General features: G+C 43.1%; 1 protein-coding gene across 6 annotated transcripts in view; it reads right to left on the bottom strand.

The window, feature by feature from the left end:
• WRN (Werner syndrome RecQ like helicase) overlaps positions 1–14,221 on the bottom strand; it is a 30,917-nt gene extending 16,696 nt beyond the window's left edge. For 3 of the 6 annotated variants that reach the window (XM_027689861.1, XM_027689862.1, XM_027689858.1), the window contains exons 1-12: positions 14,083–14,221; positions 12,997–13,105; positions 12,075–12,190; positions 10,932–11,077; positions 7,972–8,120; positions 5,845–5,994; positions 4,242–4,314; positions 3,211–3,319; positions 2,327–2,729; positions 1,605–1,685; positions 1,075–1,219; positions 339–414 (exon numbers count right to left, since the gene is read on the bottom strand). In XM_027689861.1, the coding sequence (XP_027545662.1) occupies positions 339–414; positions 1,075–1,219; positions 1,605–1,685; positions 2,327–2,729; positions 3,211–3,319; positions 4,242–4,314; positions 5,845–5,994; positions 7,972–8,120; positions 10,932–11,077; positions 12,075–12,190; positions 12,997–13,083 (1,535 nt within the window). In that variant the 5' untranslated portion in view covers positions 13,084–13,105; positions 14,083–14,221. Of the gene's footprint in view, positions 1–338; positions 415–1,074; positions 1,220–1,604; positions 1,686–2,326; positions 2,730–3,210; positions 3,320–4,241; positions 4,315–5,844; positions 5,995–7,971; positions 8,121–10,931; positions 11,078–12,074; positions 12,191–12,996; positions 13,106–13,266; positions 13,370–14,082 lie in introns of those variants that run through there. The other 3 variants (XM_027689860.1, XM_027689859.1, XM_027689863.1) reach the window with 3 other exon arrangements.
• Between the last annotated feature and the right edge of the window lie 246 nt (positions 14,222–14,467).

Below are 14,467 nucleotides of genomic sequence, written 5' to 3'. Positions count from 1 at the left end.
CTGTTGAATTGTGGGTTAAAGAAATCCTTGAGGCTGCCTTAGAGTGTTGTCTTTGCATAGTGCAGCCACTCAGACTACTGCAGGTAGGCCCAGGAGTGTCAAAGAGGGGATCTCCAACAGGACTAAGGCAAACAGCATTTGATGCAGACATTCACAGGAGATCACAAATAATAACTGTAGTTTCCACAGTGTTTGTGGATCATTTACCTTCAACAAGGAGATTGTAAACAGGACCCTTGATTTGTTAGTGGGTTTGTTAAGTATTAATAAAAACAACATCCAGGTTGAAAGAAAGGGAAAGAAAAATCAGTGTCCATTTTAACAGAAAATACACTCACGGTTTAAATGAAGAATGCCCAAAATAGGTCTTCAGACACGTGATGTGGCTTTCACCAGGTTCTGGCAGCAGCGGATCTTTAGGGGGAGAGAAGAAAAACCAACTCATCTGGGATTAAATTTTAAAAAGATGAAGCACTGTCCTGACAAACAACAGTCTGCTTGTGATGTTAACAGTCACTAACAGCCTGTTAGTGATGCCCAGGGCTTGGAATTTGGGCAATTCCAGCGAAGAGAGAGACAAACTCAAGATATTTACAAGCTAGAATGAAGGATTAAAAAAAAGCAAGCAGGCTCCTCAGAGACCCTGCATGAGGAAGAGAACATATGGCTTGATTAATGAGATATAGCAATAGGACTGTAATGCATAACTGCTTCATTTGGAACAGGTTAATCCAAACAAATCGAGGTGTATTTCTCCTCACATTTCAGCCTCTTTTCCCCATTAGATTTGTCTCCACAGGGACAGCCCCAGAGCATTAGTTCCAGATCACCTCCACAGCAGAACTTCCTAAGGATTCTGCCATGAAGCAGCAATAGGAGAACAGAACAAAGGCAGATACGGGAGGTGCCATCTTTACATTTTCATCTTTACACAATCCAAGTTCTCCCTTGGAAGTCCAGGTGAGCTTTTTTTCTTTCTGCTTTAAGAAACCAAATGTTGCTGTGCTTCCACAGCTGCTTCTATAGACAGTCAGTTTATTTAATTACGCATTAAAATAATAAAAAAAACCCTACCAAAATATTCCTCCTCTTCTTCCTCGATGCCTTCCTCTTCATCACCATCTGGTGCTACGTTCACTTCTGTGTCAGGAGTTTTCCTGGCTTTAGTGGACTCTCTTTCAGGTACAACTCCTTCAGAATCATCTACATCATCTAAAGACTGAGAAATTTGGACAAAAAAGTGATTTTGGAGCACGAATGGGTAGGTAAAAAGTGATTTTGGAGCACGAATGGGTAGGTAAAATGAGGTATCTGAGGTAATATGATATTTGGACATATAACTTCTAAACTAGTTATAACTTAAATCTAGTGTGGGGATCAAGTCCAAGTTGGCATAGTAAAGATGCAACAGGATGCAAATGATATTCAAGTCTAACACCAGAAAACTGAATTCTTTAGGTATCCACACCTTTATCTTCTGTCCACCTTCTGTAAGCAACACTGTTTTACTTCATATTCCCTCCCCTCAACTATGCTTCAGTCCATGATCCCAGAGCATCATCATTAGAAAAAAAAAATAGAAAAATAAACCCTGAGGCACTCACTTTTAACATCTCCATTTCCAGTTCTTCATCACTTTCAATGATACAAGAAACATTTTGTTCATTATCTGTGGAATATTCCTCCTAAAAAAAAACCACAAAACACAAACAACAAACCACACAATTTTCTTATTAGCACCAAAGTTATTTTCTGTTTTACTCACAAGCTTCTAAACTTCTGTACATATGATAAACCACTTCTCTGTATGCTTTTGCTTCTTACCAGAAACAGTTAAGCTCAACATTCAGCTCTGAAGCTTGTCAACTAAAACCAAAATATTTGAAGGAAACATTAGAACAAAGCCCTGTAGCAAGACAAAAAACCACCAGTACCACCACATGTGTGACACGCTTGGAACATAAGAAAATATTAATCTGATTGAGGAGGCATCAATCTACACTCAGTCATTGGAAGGACTGTTAGTTTACAGATCCCTTAGAAACAGAGCTGCTTTTTACTCATGACCAAGCTGAAGATGCTCTAGTGCAGAATTTGTGCCCATACTGCAAGGAATTCTTTGGTAACATTCTAAGAAGTGAAAGAGGAAAACTAATGAGACCACCTAGACCTCCTGTATTTGGTACCAATCCTTCCAAACACATGACTGAAGAGCAGCTTTATGCTTGACTACCTTCACAGGTACTTCCCAGACTGAGCCTTTCTTCCAAAACACTTGAATATTCTCTCAGGGATAAAAACTTTAAATCTTGTGGGAAGTAATTACCTCAGGTGCAGCTTCCTTGACCAACTCTTTTGCAGCCTGATCTTCCAAGACCTGAAGTTCTTGCTCAGTAATGTCCAGTGATATGAAGTCATCTCTCTCTTTGTCCATAGATCTGGCTGCTGCAGCCCTATTTTCCACAGTGTTACCTCTCTCTGCCTCCTCTCCATTACATTCTCCCTCCCAGAAGAGAGCCAGTGTAGCATCAGAGCAGATGTTAAAGTCACCTTCAAGTTGTTTAGCACATTCAGCTTTTTGTGCTTCAACATTTGCTGACTTGGCTTCAAAATTTGTTGGAGTTGCAGCACCACAGCTCCTCTCCAGTCCAGAAGGGGAACCTGAACCCAACAATGTGCTTCTTAAGGCATTTATGTTCTCTGATAGCTCAGCCAGTATTTCTGCAGCCCTGGGAAGTAAAACAAAGCAGTTACTAACACTCATTTGAGCTACAAGCAGAACAAAGGATTCTGAAGTCATTTGTCTCTCCAGACTGAATTTGTCCAAAACTTCACACAGAAACATTCACTCAATATACAACTGACATTCCACTTCTGTGAGAAGAAAATTAGATTTCTTCACACTGAAAAAACCCTATAAAGGCCCTCCACAAGCACTGTGATATGGCTCCCCTGCTTAGATAAACTCTCTGGATTTCCAGTGGGCAGTCACACAAGAGTCCTGAGTAGTTAGGAAAAAAGGTCTTGCTGTGCACTTCAGCAAGAAAAAAAACTCAGCCAAGTTCAGTGTCAAACCCACTGCAATTAGACCAGTGGAAACATAAATTCCTACATATAAAGAAAACGTTTTCTTGGAAAAGGACACGTGTATTCTGTTGTGTGGGACCTCAGAGATCAAGAGAAAACCCTGATTTTAGAGGCAAGTCTGACCTCTGAAAGTTTTCCAGTTGTCCAGAAGAGGCAGGGATGTGGGAAGCCAGATCTGTTATCTCTTCAGCCAGTGAAGTCAAGCGCTCCTTCACACCCTCAGACATGGCATCTATAAGAAATGTCATCAGTTATTTCACAATAATTGGGGTCTAACATCTATATGCAGTTAAGTCCCATTCCAGTAACTACATTTCTACAAGATCTACAGCTTGATAAAACAGCGTTTTCCAGGGCTGAAAAGTCAAGTACCCAGGGAATTAGGCCAAGTTTCCATGTGCTTCAGCATTGCATCTCTTCCATTACACATGCTCAGGGAAAACAGATACACAACAGGATCACTACAGAGTGATCCTTCCCTGCTTCCCTCCAGCTTCCAGAAAAGAGCTGCTAACACAGATATGCTGTTTAAACCAAGGCCAAAAAACTGCAGCTCCTATTAAGGGAATAGTAAGGCCACTTCTGTCTTTGACAGAAGACAAAAAGCCCCCTTTTCAGCCCTAAGCTCCCTGTCATACTTCCTTTATGAAAGATGTAACTGAACAAAAACTAGGACATTAAAATCACTTCTCTAATGAAGTAAATAATGCTAAGCTGCTCTAAAACATTTGGGTCCTATTTATGTGCCTCAAGGAAAGCATTACTCCATAACATGTTTTGTTTTGTGGCCTTTATTTGTTCTTAAATTACGTACTTGTCCCTGAATCAGCAGAACTGAGATTAACTCACTGAAGTGTTTCCATAAACAAACTGGAATGACAGCAGGAATTCTTCCCATCTCTGTGTACAGCAGAGACAAACACAAACAAACAGCATCCTAAGACTGCATTCCTACATCACTTTTGAAAACAGTCACAGGGTACAGTAACCCTGGGCTTACAAGAGTTTTTACTGTCTGCTCCCTCTGGAAGTGATCCCCAACCATCAAGAAGCTAAACAACCCTGATGTTATTAAAAAAACCCCAAACTAATTGGGAAACGGAATATAGAATTGTACACTGAACAAATTCCTTATGCCTGAATGCATAACTTACCTGTCCTTACACAAAATAGCTTTTGGTCACTGTTATTCATATTTTTCAGTTTTTCATAAACTATGTAGCCAGCCTACAAGGGAAAGGAAATAGTTTAGTCTCGCAGATGCCGTTTCTCTGCTGAGAACTAATTAAGAAAATCGGGAATTAGTCAGGCAAACCATGGCAAAAATACATTGTGAACAGCAAATTCCAAACTGTTGGCCCACTGTCCCACCCCAACTCCATCATCCATCAGGGCCAGGTCACATGTTACAGAAGGCTGCACAAAAGGCTAGATCCTGATTTGGGATCCCCTTTGGAGCGGGATACTCTAACATAGATCCCAGAATGGGCATCTTGGCAAGTCTGCTGCACACACAAAGCTCCCAGCCCCACCATCTGCTCACCTCATTCACATTTCATGCTGTGCTCCAGGAAAGAGCTACAAACCTACCAAGGTGAATTCAGTGTGTTTAATATTTCCCTTGATATGAATAATAAGTTGTAACAGAAAAATACAGCCTGAAGCCAGGAATGTGCTAATTAGGCTACACATGTTAACCAAAGCATCTCAGAGAAGAAAAAGAAACAAGTTACTCCCTCATGTTTTCCTGGGAGGCTCCAAAAGGCAGGGCAGGTGAACAGAGCATGGTGGGAAAGATGCATTGCCTGGAAAAAGCTACAACAGCTGAACCAGGCACCAAAGGAAAAAAAAAGCTCTTTTCCTTCCTGGTTTGTGTCTTCACAACCCCCCATGGTTGAATATTTAACTAAACTAGAAAATATGCAACGTTTCCCTGAGCCAGAAAAGAAGAGACCACTGACCCAACTTCCCTCCCTCTGTCTAATCCTAGAAATAAAAGCTTTAGGGATTTTTTTTTGCTGCCATAAGGAATGATTTTCTCCCAGGAAGCAGGCAGGACCCAGTAGCATGTTGGAAAAACCCTGCACAGAACTACAGGAAAACTACACTGCTTCCAAAATAATGAAAAACCAGGGATTTCTACAGAGCTACAAAAATTCATATGCAACTAAGTAATTCTTCCTGAGAATCCATACTGTGGAACTCCTGCATTATCCACTGGAGAAGGTTGTGTTTCTTCTAAGTTTAGCTTTCAAATTTCATCTCACATACTCTATGTTCAGCAGGATTTTGGATCATAAACAGCTAAGAAAGATGAAAATTATTGTCCTTAAATAAACCCCAGCCAAGCCACATCTACATGGGATAGTCACACTGCAAGAATTTAGCCTTCCTCCTTACACAAAATACCTCTGATGGCTCCATGAAAACTCACTTCCCTGAGGTGACAACTCGAAATGATTCCAAATGGACAGACACTCCTCAGGCACACTTGGTGCCCACACTACCTGGCACATTCCAATCCCAAAGAACATCCTATGAAGCTCTGGAAGAACGTTTAGCTTTAAACACTTCAGACAGACAAGGAATTGGGACAGCAACCCAGTTGGTGGCATTCCCACCTTGAGGCACCCCATGGGCACAGTGGATCTCAGAGCATTCCCAGCTATCAGAAAGGCAGTAAAAGCAGCAGCTGAGAGCACATTAGAGAAGGAATTCATTCCCAGAGGTGGAATGGTGATCCCACATGGTACCTACATAGGCATCTGTGGCCGCATACAGCTTCTGCTCCTCACTGAGTGGAAACTTCTCCCAGTTGCCACAGCGGACAGACTTATCCTTCAACAGCTGCTTCCCAAAAAGGTGTTTCACCAAACCATTCAGACTCCATGTTTCCTTACACCTCAGCTGGGAAAAGAAAAAAAGAATAAAAACCAAAAAGAGAGGATTTGTTCAAAAGTGAAAGCAACTAGACCCGGCAGAATGTATCCCCAGAAAGACCAAGTTGTACTTACTCCCTCATTGGAAGCAAAGAGCTCTGGGTTAGTCAAAACATACTTAGTTTTTCAAAGCAGTAACTGTTCTCAGTACTGTCACACTATCAGAAAGAGGAAATATCTATACAAAGCAGCCTCTGGGTTGATAAAGTAAAAGCACTAGACTTAAACAGCACCACCTCTTTCCTCCAGGACTTTTCAATTATTTGCCTTTCTAATTAGAAAAACTCAATATCAAACACCAGGGATTTATTTAATAAAAAATGCAAGAATAGTCAAGTCTAACATCGTTTGTAAGTCTGAAAAATCAAGCACAAAGCAGAAGAGCATGGCCATAGCCTACACTAACCACTACTCTATGTGCTGGGAAGCAGCTCATCCCAAGTCTCCAGGAGTCACCCCAGCACACTCCTGTTCCCAATTGCTCCTGCAATCACTTGTCAATCAGAGCTGCTACACACTATTGTCTTCATAGCCAGTCTAGGAAGTTTTCCTTCAGAGCCCAAGAATCCAGGCCTCAGGAGCACAGCCTGCTGCTATTCCAACTTGGAAAACACGCACAACTATGGAGCCTTACAGCAGCAGTGCAGCATTATTAGCTCATCCTTTTAGATTTGGCATAAAAAAAAACCCCTCCCAACTGTTCTTTTTAGGCTCCCCCAGCCTCCCCCTTGCATTGAGCCATTATATATAACCCCGTTCTTTGTTCTCTCAAGCTTCACTTTCAAGTTTATTTTTGGTTTGTTTTCTCTTTAGCAGAAGACTTTTAAGCTGCTGAGATCACATTGCTCATCTTCCTAACAAATTATCCCGAGACAAATGAGGGGATTAAAATAAACAATAAGGGTGACCAAGGAAACTCCAAATTTGAGAAGTAGCAGCTCCTTTTATTGCTTGAGCAAAACAGTTGAATTTGTACAATTTCCAGTCCACTAGGAACTGGAACTTTAAGGTGGCTCATGCAAAAAGCACTGCCCCAAATGCTGATGGTACATCACAGAAAGAACTGGGAAGTGCAAGGAGAGACAGAGGACAGGTCAGGAAAAGCCTTGCACACACAGAGAAAAGAGCTTTAAAGGGACGTAAGGAAAGGAAATTTTTTTAATTTATATTTATTTATATTGATATTGATTTTATTTATATTTATTTAAAGGAAATAAGATAGGCAGGATGACCTGGAAGTAAAAGAACCTTTTGCTCTCTTGCCTAATAAGACAGCACAGGTCTCCCTGTATTAAATGATCTCTGGAACTGAACTGAAATTCAGGGTGTGCCAAATGCAGCACAACCTGTAAACAACAGGTCATCAGGTGTTCAGAAACTGAGCCCACATGAGAGCAGAGGTGACACCAACTTCAGAATCATGGAAATCAAGATATTTCTACAGCTCCAGACTGTGTGGCAAACACTTCCATGTGGAGGACTCCAAGGAAAAAGACCTTGATGCTTCCCTCCAGCACCCAGCAGGCCATGGCAGGAAGGCTTCCTTCCTGTGCCCTATTTACAAGGTTCGGTCATCGCTGGGACAATGACACCACTGCCAGGAGAACCCTGACTGGACACAACCTGGCAATTTCCATCATTAGGAATTAAAGGAAAAGCATCTGTAGTTGAATTCAATTGCCACACCTTGTAAATACTAGAGGTGAACAGACCTGAAAGGGGACAAATGTTCATTAAAAACTGGCTCACTGACAGACAGTACTCAGTTCTGTAGGCTGTGAGAGGTGTTTTTAAGCTGTTTCTAAATAAGTGACAATAGATCTCTGCTTTATTCCAATGAACACGTTTGCTATGGGAATTGAACTCCTATCGAGACAAGGAAGCCTCCTTTTGTACAGCACAATAACAAGATTCCCTCCCACAACAAAAAGGTTTTAAGTTTTACTTTCTCATTAGCAACGTCAGCCAGCTCCACAAAGCTCTTCAGTTTGATTTCAAAGTCACTCATCAGCTTCCATTGATCTCCCTCAATTCCTACGCCAACCTTTTTAATTGTTTCATCTTCGAGCAGCCTTTTGAGTCCCTTGGGAAAACCTAAAATAGATTAAGCCCAAACATGAGAAACTAAATACTGGAAGATGCCAGAAAAATCTAATGGAAATGACAAAGTCTGAGCACAAAGGCCACCTGCAAAACCCTGGGCTTTCAAAGGAAAAGTCCCCAAAGTTCCTCTGTTTATGTGACTCAAGTCTGGAGTGACTGAAAACATCAACTGGTTGTGATGGATCATCTGAACACAAGCAAGGAAATATTTGAAATACACGAATTCATCCTGCACCTGAAAACAAACCAAGTAATAACACTTAAACAACCTTATTCAATCTGTCTTTCTGATTGTTAAGTTATATAATGAAAAAGGCAATCTCTAACCGGAAGATATTTTAAATTCTCAAAACTGAATGTTCATGAAACCAAATGAAATATCATTTTACTATTTCCCACATCATTCCTTCCCAATTTTTGCTATTCCCCATTTCTGGCCAACAGTTTAAGCCGTAAGGATGGGAAATCAGCAGGAGCACAGGTTCTGTGGGGACACACTCAGAGCTAATGCTGGGTTGCTCCAACATTCTGGAAAAACAGAATTCACCAGCCAGATGCTCCACCAAGCCCAAAGAAGTCAGTCTTGTCAGCAAGAAAAAAACCCCACAATATTCAAGCATGTACTCAGATGTTAAGTATTGTATTTTGATTTATCCTGAACTGATGGCACAGAAATCCTGGATCAAAGGGTATTTTCAAGCTTACAGGACTGAATTAAAGCAGGCAGCTTTCTCATCTCATTTTCTACAGGAGGGAACAGTCACAGACACTTCATCCCTGAACAATAACAGCCTTTTCCTCCCCTCTGTGTTTATTCCCATTTAAAATTCAGAGCATCTTATTTAAATCCATACTTTAAGGACCCCGCAGTTGGATACTCAGAGTTAGTCTCAAGTGGAATTCTAGTACCTACAAACACAGTATTGCACAAACACATTGTACTTAAGCACCTACCTTGGTTCTGATTTCTAATTTCACCTTTTTCGGCCCTGCAATATGTATTTATGTACTTCAACAAACACTTGGCCTGGCTGATTTTATTTTTGCATTATTTTCCACAGCTCTCTCTGCCCTCTCATGGCTGCCACTGACACTGTAGAGGCACATTTGCAGCTACAGTTGCAGCCAGCTGTGCTGTGGACTGGGAAATTGCAGGTGCAATCCAAAGAATTAGGAAATAACAGCCCAAAAAACCCACAAAACCATTGTAGCCTGGTGCTGTAAGATGCAGACAGAATACATTTCCAAAGCACCTCAGCCATAAAAAAAAAAATATGTGGCAAGTCCTCCATAAAGGAGATAAAATCCAGCCAAATAAAAGTCTGCAATATGCAGTTGACTTACTGTACGAGGGATTTTCACCTGAGAAAATCACCATTAAAACCTTCAAGGATGGGCACTTCCCAGTGGAGGACTTGTGCCCCATTTTGACCACCTCATTCCTAGAAAAGTGACTAACAAACAAACAAACAAAAAACTCTAAGTTCAAGACTAAGCAGAGGCTACAATCACATTTTGAGAAGTCTGTAGGGAAATCAAAAAAAAAGACTAAAGAGGGGAAAATTATGAACAATCTTCCCAATAAGTAAATGTGGTTTTGTCCTTTCTACACAGTCCAAGAACTCCTATTGCTCCTGAAGAAGAAAGTATTATTCTTTTGGCTAAGACTTAACTGCTTTCTGTTGTGAGTGGCTAATTTGGCCAATATCTACATTTCTGTAGATCAAATGTATTGGCATCACGAGCTCAAATTGGCTGTGGTTCCTGCAAAATGGCTGACACCTCCATCAGTTCAAAGTCCATCTCCCACTGGCAAGGACAGGAATTTTTGGAAAACGATGCAGGAGGAAACACCATCGTCTGCTGTAACAGCATCGACACACAAACATCTCCCCTTCCAGAATCAAAACCATTTTATCTCTTTATGATTCTTCTTCCCTCTGCTTCCTCTCCTCACATCCTTTTTTTTTCCCCTGTGCTCCTGATGGAATAGCCTCCAGCAATTAAATTTTCCACCCCATTTGCTCCAAATGACAAAGGATTGAACACCAACATTAAAATTACTGCTATTATACCTCAGCGTGAGTCCCCCAGGGAAATCAGAAACCTCTCACAGGCATAGTTTCAATCTAACATTTTAAACCAAAGGTTATAAAATTGCAGTCTCCTTCCCTCATTGCTATTTTCCCTATTTGGAAGCTTTTATTCACATCCATAATGAATTCAGACTCCGCTGAGCACACTCCCTTCTCTCCTCACAGCTGCATCACACCAGGTAGCCAGTGTTCTTTCCCAAAGCTGATGTCATAAAATGCAGGTATTGGGAACAAACAGCACAGGAGTCATCATTTTTGAGGGTTTTTGTTGAAGCCAAATTAAAAAAAAAACCAAAACAAAAAAAAACCAACAAAAAACAAAACCACAGCCTGCTCTACTTAGGTTCGTTGTTTGTCTTGGCACTAAACAGAAAGCTCATTATAGGAGCAGGGAGTTAAATTTTTAAAACTGGAATAAAATATTCTCTCCCAGGCAGAAAAATAAGCCTCAAGTAAGACTGTCTTGCCCTGTTCAGAAACAAACACACTGTTCTCAAGCATAGAGGGGGGGCTAAGATTGCCTTGATATGTAAGCATCACTCTTAGATTAAATCCTTTTATCATAAGTGGGAAACGGGACAAAAACAACGGATATTTGCTATCCAGTGTGGTGGGATTTATCAGCCATTGCTCAAGGCTAAGTTAAAACTTAATCACAAGAAACAAGGGGCAGGTCATGTCCTAAGTAAGAGAGGAAGTGCAGTACCTGCCATGGAGGAGATGTGAAACAAGTAACACTTGTCCTCAGTGACACAAATCTGGATTACAGCGATTTTGGCCATTTTCCCTTTCGTGTAGGATGGTGGCCATTCAATATCAAATCCAACAGCAGCCCCATCTGATAAACTCTGCCTGGAAAGAAACAGAGATCCCTCCCATTTATCAGTTCTTCTACGAGGATTTAAAATACCAACCTTAAGTCATCTATAAAAGATGAAGAGAATCACAGCCCATTCATTTCACATCAGCAGGACACAAACCAATTTAAAACCAAGACCATAAGGAGGAGGAATTCCTACTGGTCCACAAGGCTACAAGAAATACTTCAGAACTGAACTAATCTGATGGCAAATAGTGTATTATTTATAAATAGCTTAAGGCTGTGGGTTGACAGAAGGACAGGGAGACCCCAATTACCATCACAGGCAAAACAGATACATCAAAATTAACCAATTTATTATCAATCAAATAAGAGGTGGATAATGAGAAATAAAACTCAATCTTAGAAACACCTTCCCTCCACCCCTCCCTCCTTTCCTGGCTCAACTCCCACATTCTCTACCTCTTCCCTCTCAGCAGCACAGGGCCTTTGGCCCCCCCACTACCAAAACCTTGCTACACAAGCCTCAAGGACAGCCAGATGCAAAAGATGATGGAATAGTTTATATTCCTTTGAAATACTGTATACTGTTCTTTATTTATCTCATGTTCACTTGAAAGCCTGTTCTTCACTCATCTCACAGGACTGGAAGTTCTGTACAGAAATTTTTCCCCAGCAATATGAGCTGTGCTACACTGGAAGGGGGAAAATAATGTATTTGCATCACAAATTCACCATCTTTTCTTCAAATAAAGTCCCCAGTTAGGAATTAACACATGCTTGATTTCTTACAGCTCATAGTTCTCCATGAAGTCACTGAAGCTCACGGAATTATCCATACTGTGGAAGGCAAAGGACCTGCATTAGAGTCTTCACTGCTTCTGCTTTAGAGGGACTGGAAGGTTAAGCCATGGCATCTCCCATAAAAAAGACCAAATAGGAAACTATTCCCAAGAGCCAAATCCAAAAAGGAAACAAAAATAGGACTTAAAAAAAAAAAGAAAACAAAACCTAAGTAAGAGCTGTTACCTGATATCTTCTGAGAGAAGGGAACAGTCGCTGGCTTCGTAGCTGTAAACAACGGAGCCACAGAACTCCAGGAATGGCAGCCCGTCCTCCAAAACACTCCTCTGCACACCAGGCTTCTGTCAAACAAGATTTGGGAATTACAAGCCACACCTGTCCCCACCAGAAACATCCATCCCACCCCATTTACCAAAACATCTGGGTTCCTGCCCCAGTTTCTCTGCTGAACTCGGAGCACTCAGACAACAGGTGAAAGTCACGGTGGTTTCACCTGATACATTTTAATATCTAAGCTACTAATTAGTTACTCCCACTTCATAGAAGAACTACTGAACTGAGTCCTTGGCATTTTCTGTCATTAATTAACTTCCTAATTGTTAAAGCTGCTTCAGGTGTTACAGAGAGGGTCCCTTCTGTTGAACCGCTCCTACATGCAGAAAAGAATCCAAGGACATATTAACATTCCTGGGACATCAACAAATTGGTGAACAGTTATTTTTTCTGACATATCCTGCAAAACCTCCTGGAATATTGAACATGCGCAAAAAGCACAAAGGGCCTTCCCAGAACCAACTCCACTGCCAGGCTACAACTCGAGGTCATTCCCTTTGGAATGAGAAACCCCCAGCCCACATTCCTGAGTGAGCAAGGCATCCAAGCTCCCTTATTTTTGGGACTGACAGGAAGCAATTTCTACAGAGATAATGGCAACAGGTGATATTTTAACAACACACACTATTTTCATCTGGAAAAAAAGAGATTAACAAGCTGATTTAACTAGAAATAACACAAGACAACCTAAATTTAATTACAAATTACAGCTGAACGCATCAACAAAAAACAGAGGAACAGGTCAAACTAAAAGCACGTGCCCCAAAGTTGGTTTATCATGCAGCCTGCAAAGTTTCCCCAAGCCATGGCCTACTTTTTTATCCCACAAAGCTTCCTCCTGGCTTTGTGTAAGCATCCACTCAGGATATTTATCCTGCAGAGCAGCAGTTACCACATCCATGTTTCCCACATTTCTGTTCCTTCTGCATTAAAAAAAAAACCAACAACAACAAAACAAGAAATTAGAAGTCAGTTTGTACAGAGATGAGCTGCCACTGTAGTCAGCCCTGAAGTTACAGAAAATCTTAAGTTTAAATGTTAATTAAGAATGTGCCAGTCTAGGATTTAAACAGAAGCAGTTCACCAAGCACAGCCAGCATAGTCCCATGACTCCTCCAGAGGGAGGTTAGAAGACACTTCAGTAAGGATATGCTGTCCCAAACAGCCCTGATGGCTGGAGTTTTCTCCCAGGGAAAGTGAGCAGGATTTGCCTGGATTGGAGCTGTTCCGGCCTTCCCCTGGACTGCTCCTGGTGTGATTTACTCCACTCTTTCCCAGAGCCCCCCCATCACTACACCTTCTGCCCCAGTGCCCCCAGAGCTTCACCTCCTGCTCCCCAGTGCTCCCAGTACTGCACCCAGTGCCCCAGTACCCCTAAAGCTCCACGTGTTGCCTCTCAGTGCCTCAAAATTGCCCCCCAGCGATCTCAGTACTGCACTCCAGAGCCCTCCACGACTACATCTCCTGCCCCAGTCCCCCCAGAGCTTGTTCCCCAGTGTTCCCAGTACTGTCCCCCCAGTGCTTCCAGGGCCCCAGTACTTTTCCCTCCAGTGGCCCCATGGCTCCACCTCCTGCCCCAGCGCCCCCAGAGCTTCACCTAGTGCCTCCCAGTGACCTAAACTTGCCCCCAGCACTGTCTCCCAGTGCCTCAGCAGTGCTTAGCCCAGTACCCCCCATTGCTACACCTCTTGCTCCAGTGCCCCCAGAGCTTCACCCACTGCTCCCCAGTGCCTCAAAACCGACCCCCAGAGCTCCCAGCACTGCGTCCCAGTGCACTCCCTCACTACACCTCTTGCCCCAGTACCCTCAGAGCTTGACCTATTGTCCTCCAACGCCCCAAAACCGCCTCCCAGTGTCCCCCATCCCTACACCTCCCGACCCAGCGCCCCCAGAACCTCACCCGCTGTGGCCCAGTGCTCCCGGTACAGCCGGCGTCGGCAGAGGGCGGTGCCCAGGGGGCTCCGAGTGGGCCCGTCTTGCCGCCGCGGCCTCTCGGTGCCCGGTCCCAGGGAGCGCCCGGCCGCCCTCAGTAATCGCACTTTGCGCACGCATTGACCGTCACGCCGCGTCGCGCTTTAAATACGTCACGGGCGCCCCCCGCCCCTCCGTCTCCACTCGGGTTACCCGAGGTGACGCGCACGCGCGTGGGGCGGCGGCCGCGGGGCACTGTGTGTGTTGTAGTCCCGCGGGCGTGAGGCCCGCGCACCCCCCGGCGCCCCCCGCGCTGCCGCCGCCGCCGCCGCTCTCGGCCGGGCGGGGCCGGGGCGGGCCGGGGAGGGCCGGGG

This window comes from Neopelma chrysocephalum, unplaced genomic scaffold (assembly GCF_003984885.1).
Source record: "Neopelma chrysocephalum unplaced genomic scaffold, ASM398488v2 Primary Assembly neopelma1_78, whole genome shotgun sequence".
In the NCBI taxonomy this organism is placed as follows: domain Eukaryota; kingdom Metazoa; phylum Chordata; class Aves; order Passeriformes; family Pipridae; genus Neopelma; species Neopelma chrysocephalum.
This window is presented reverse-complemented; position numbering and strand designations above follow the sequence as displayed.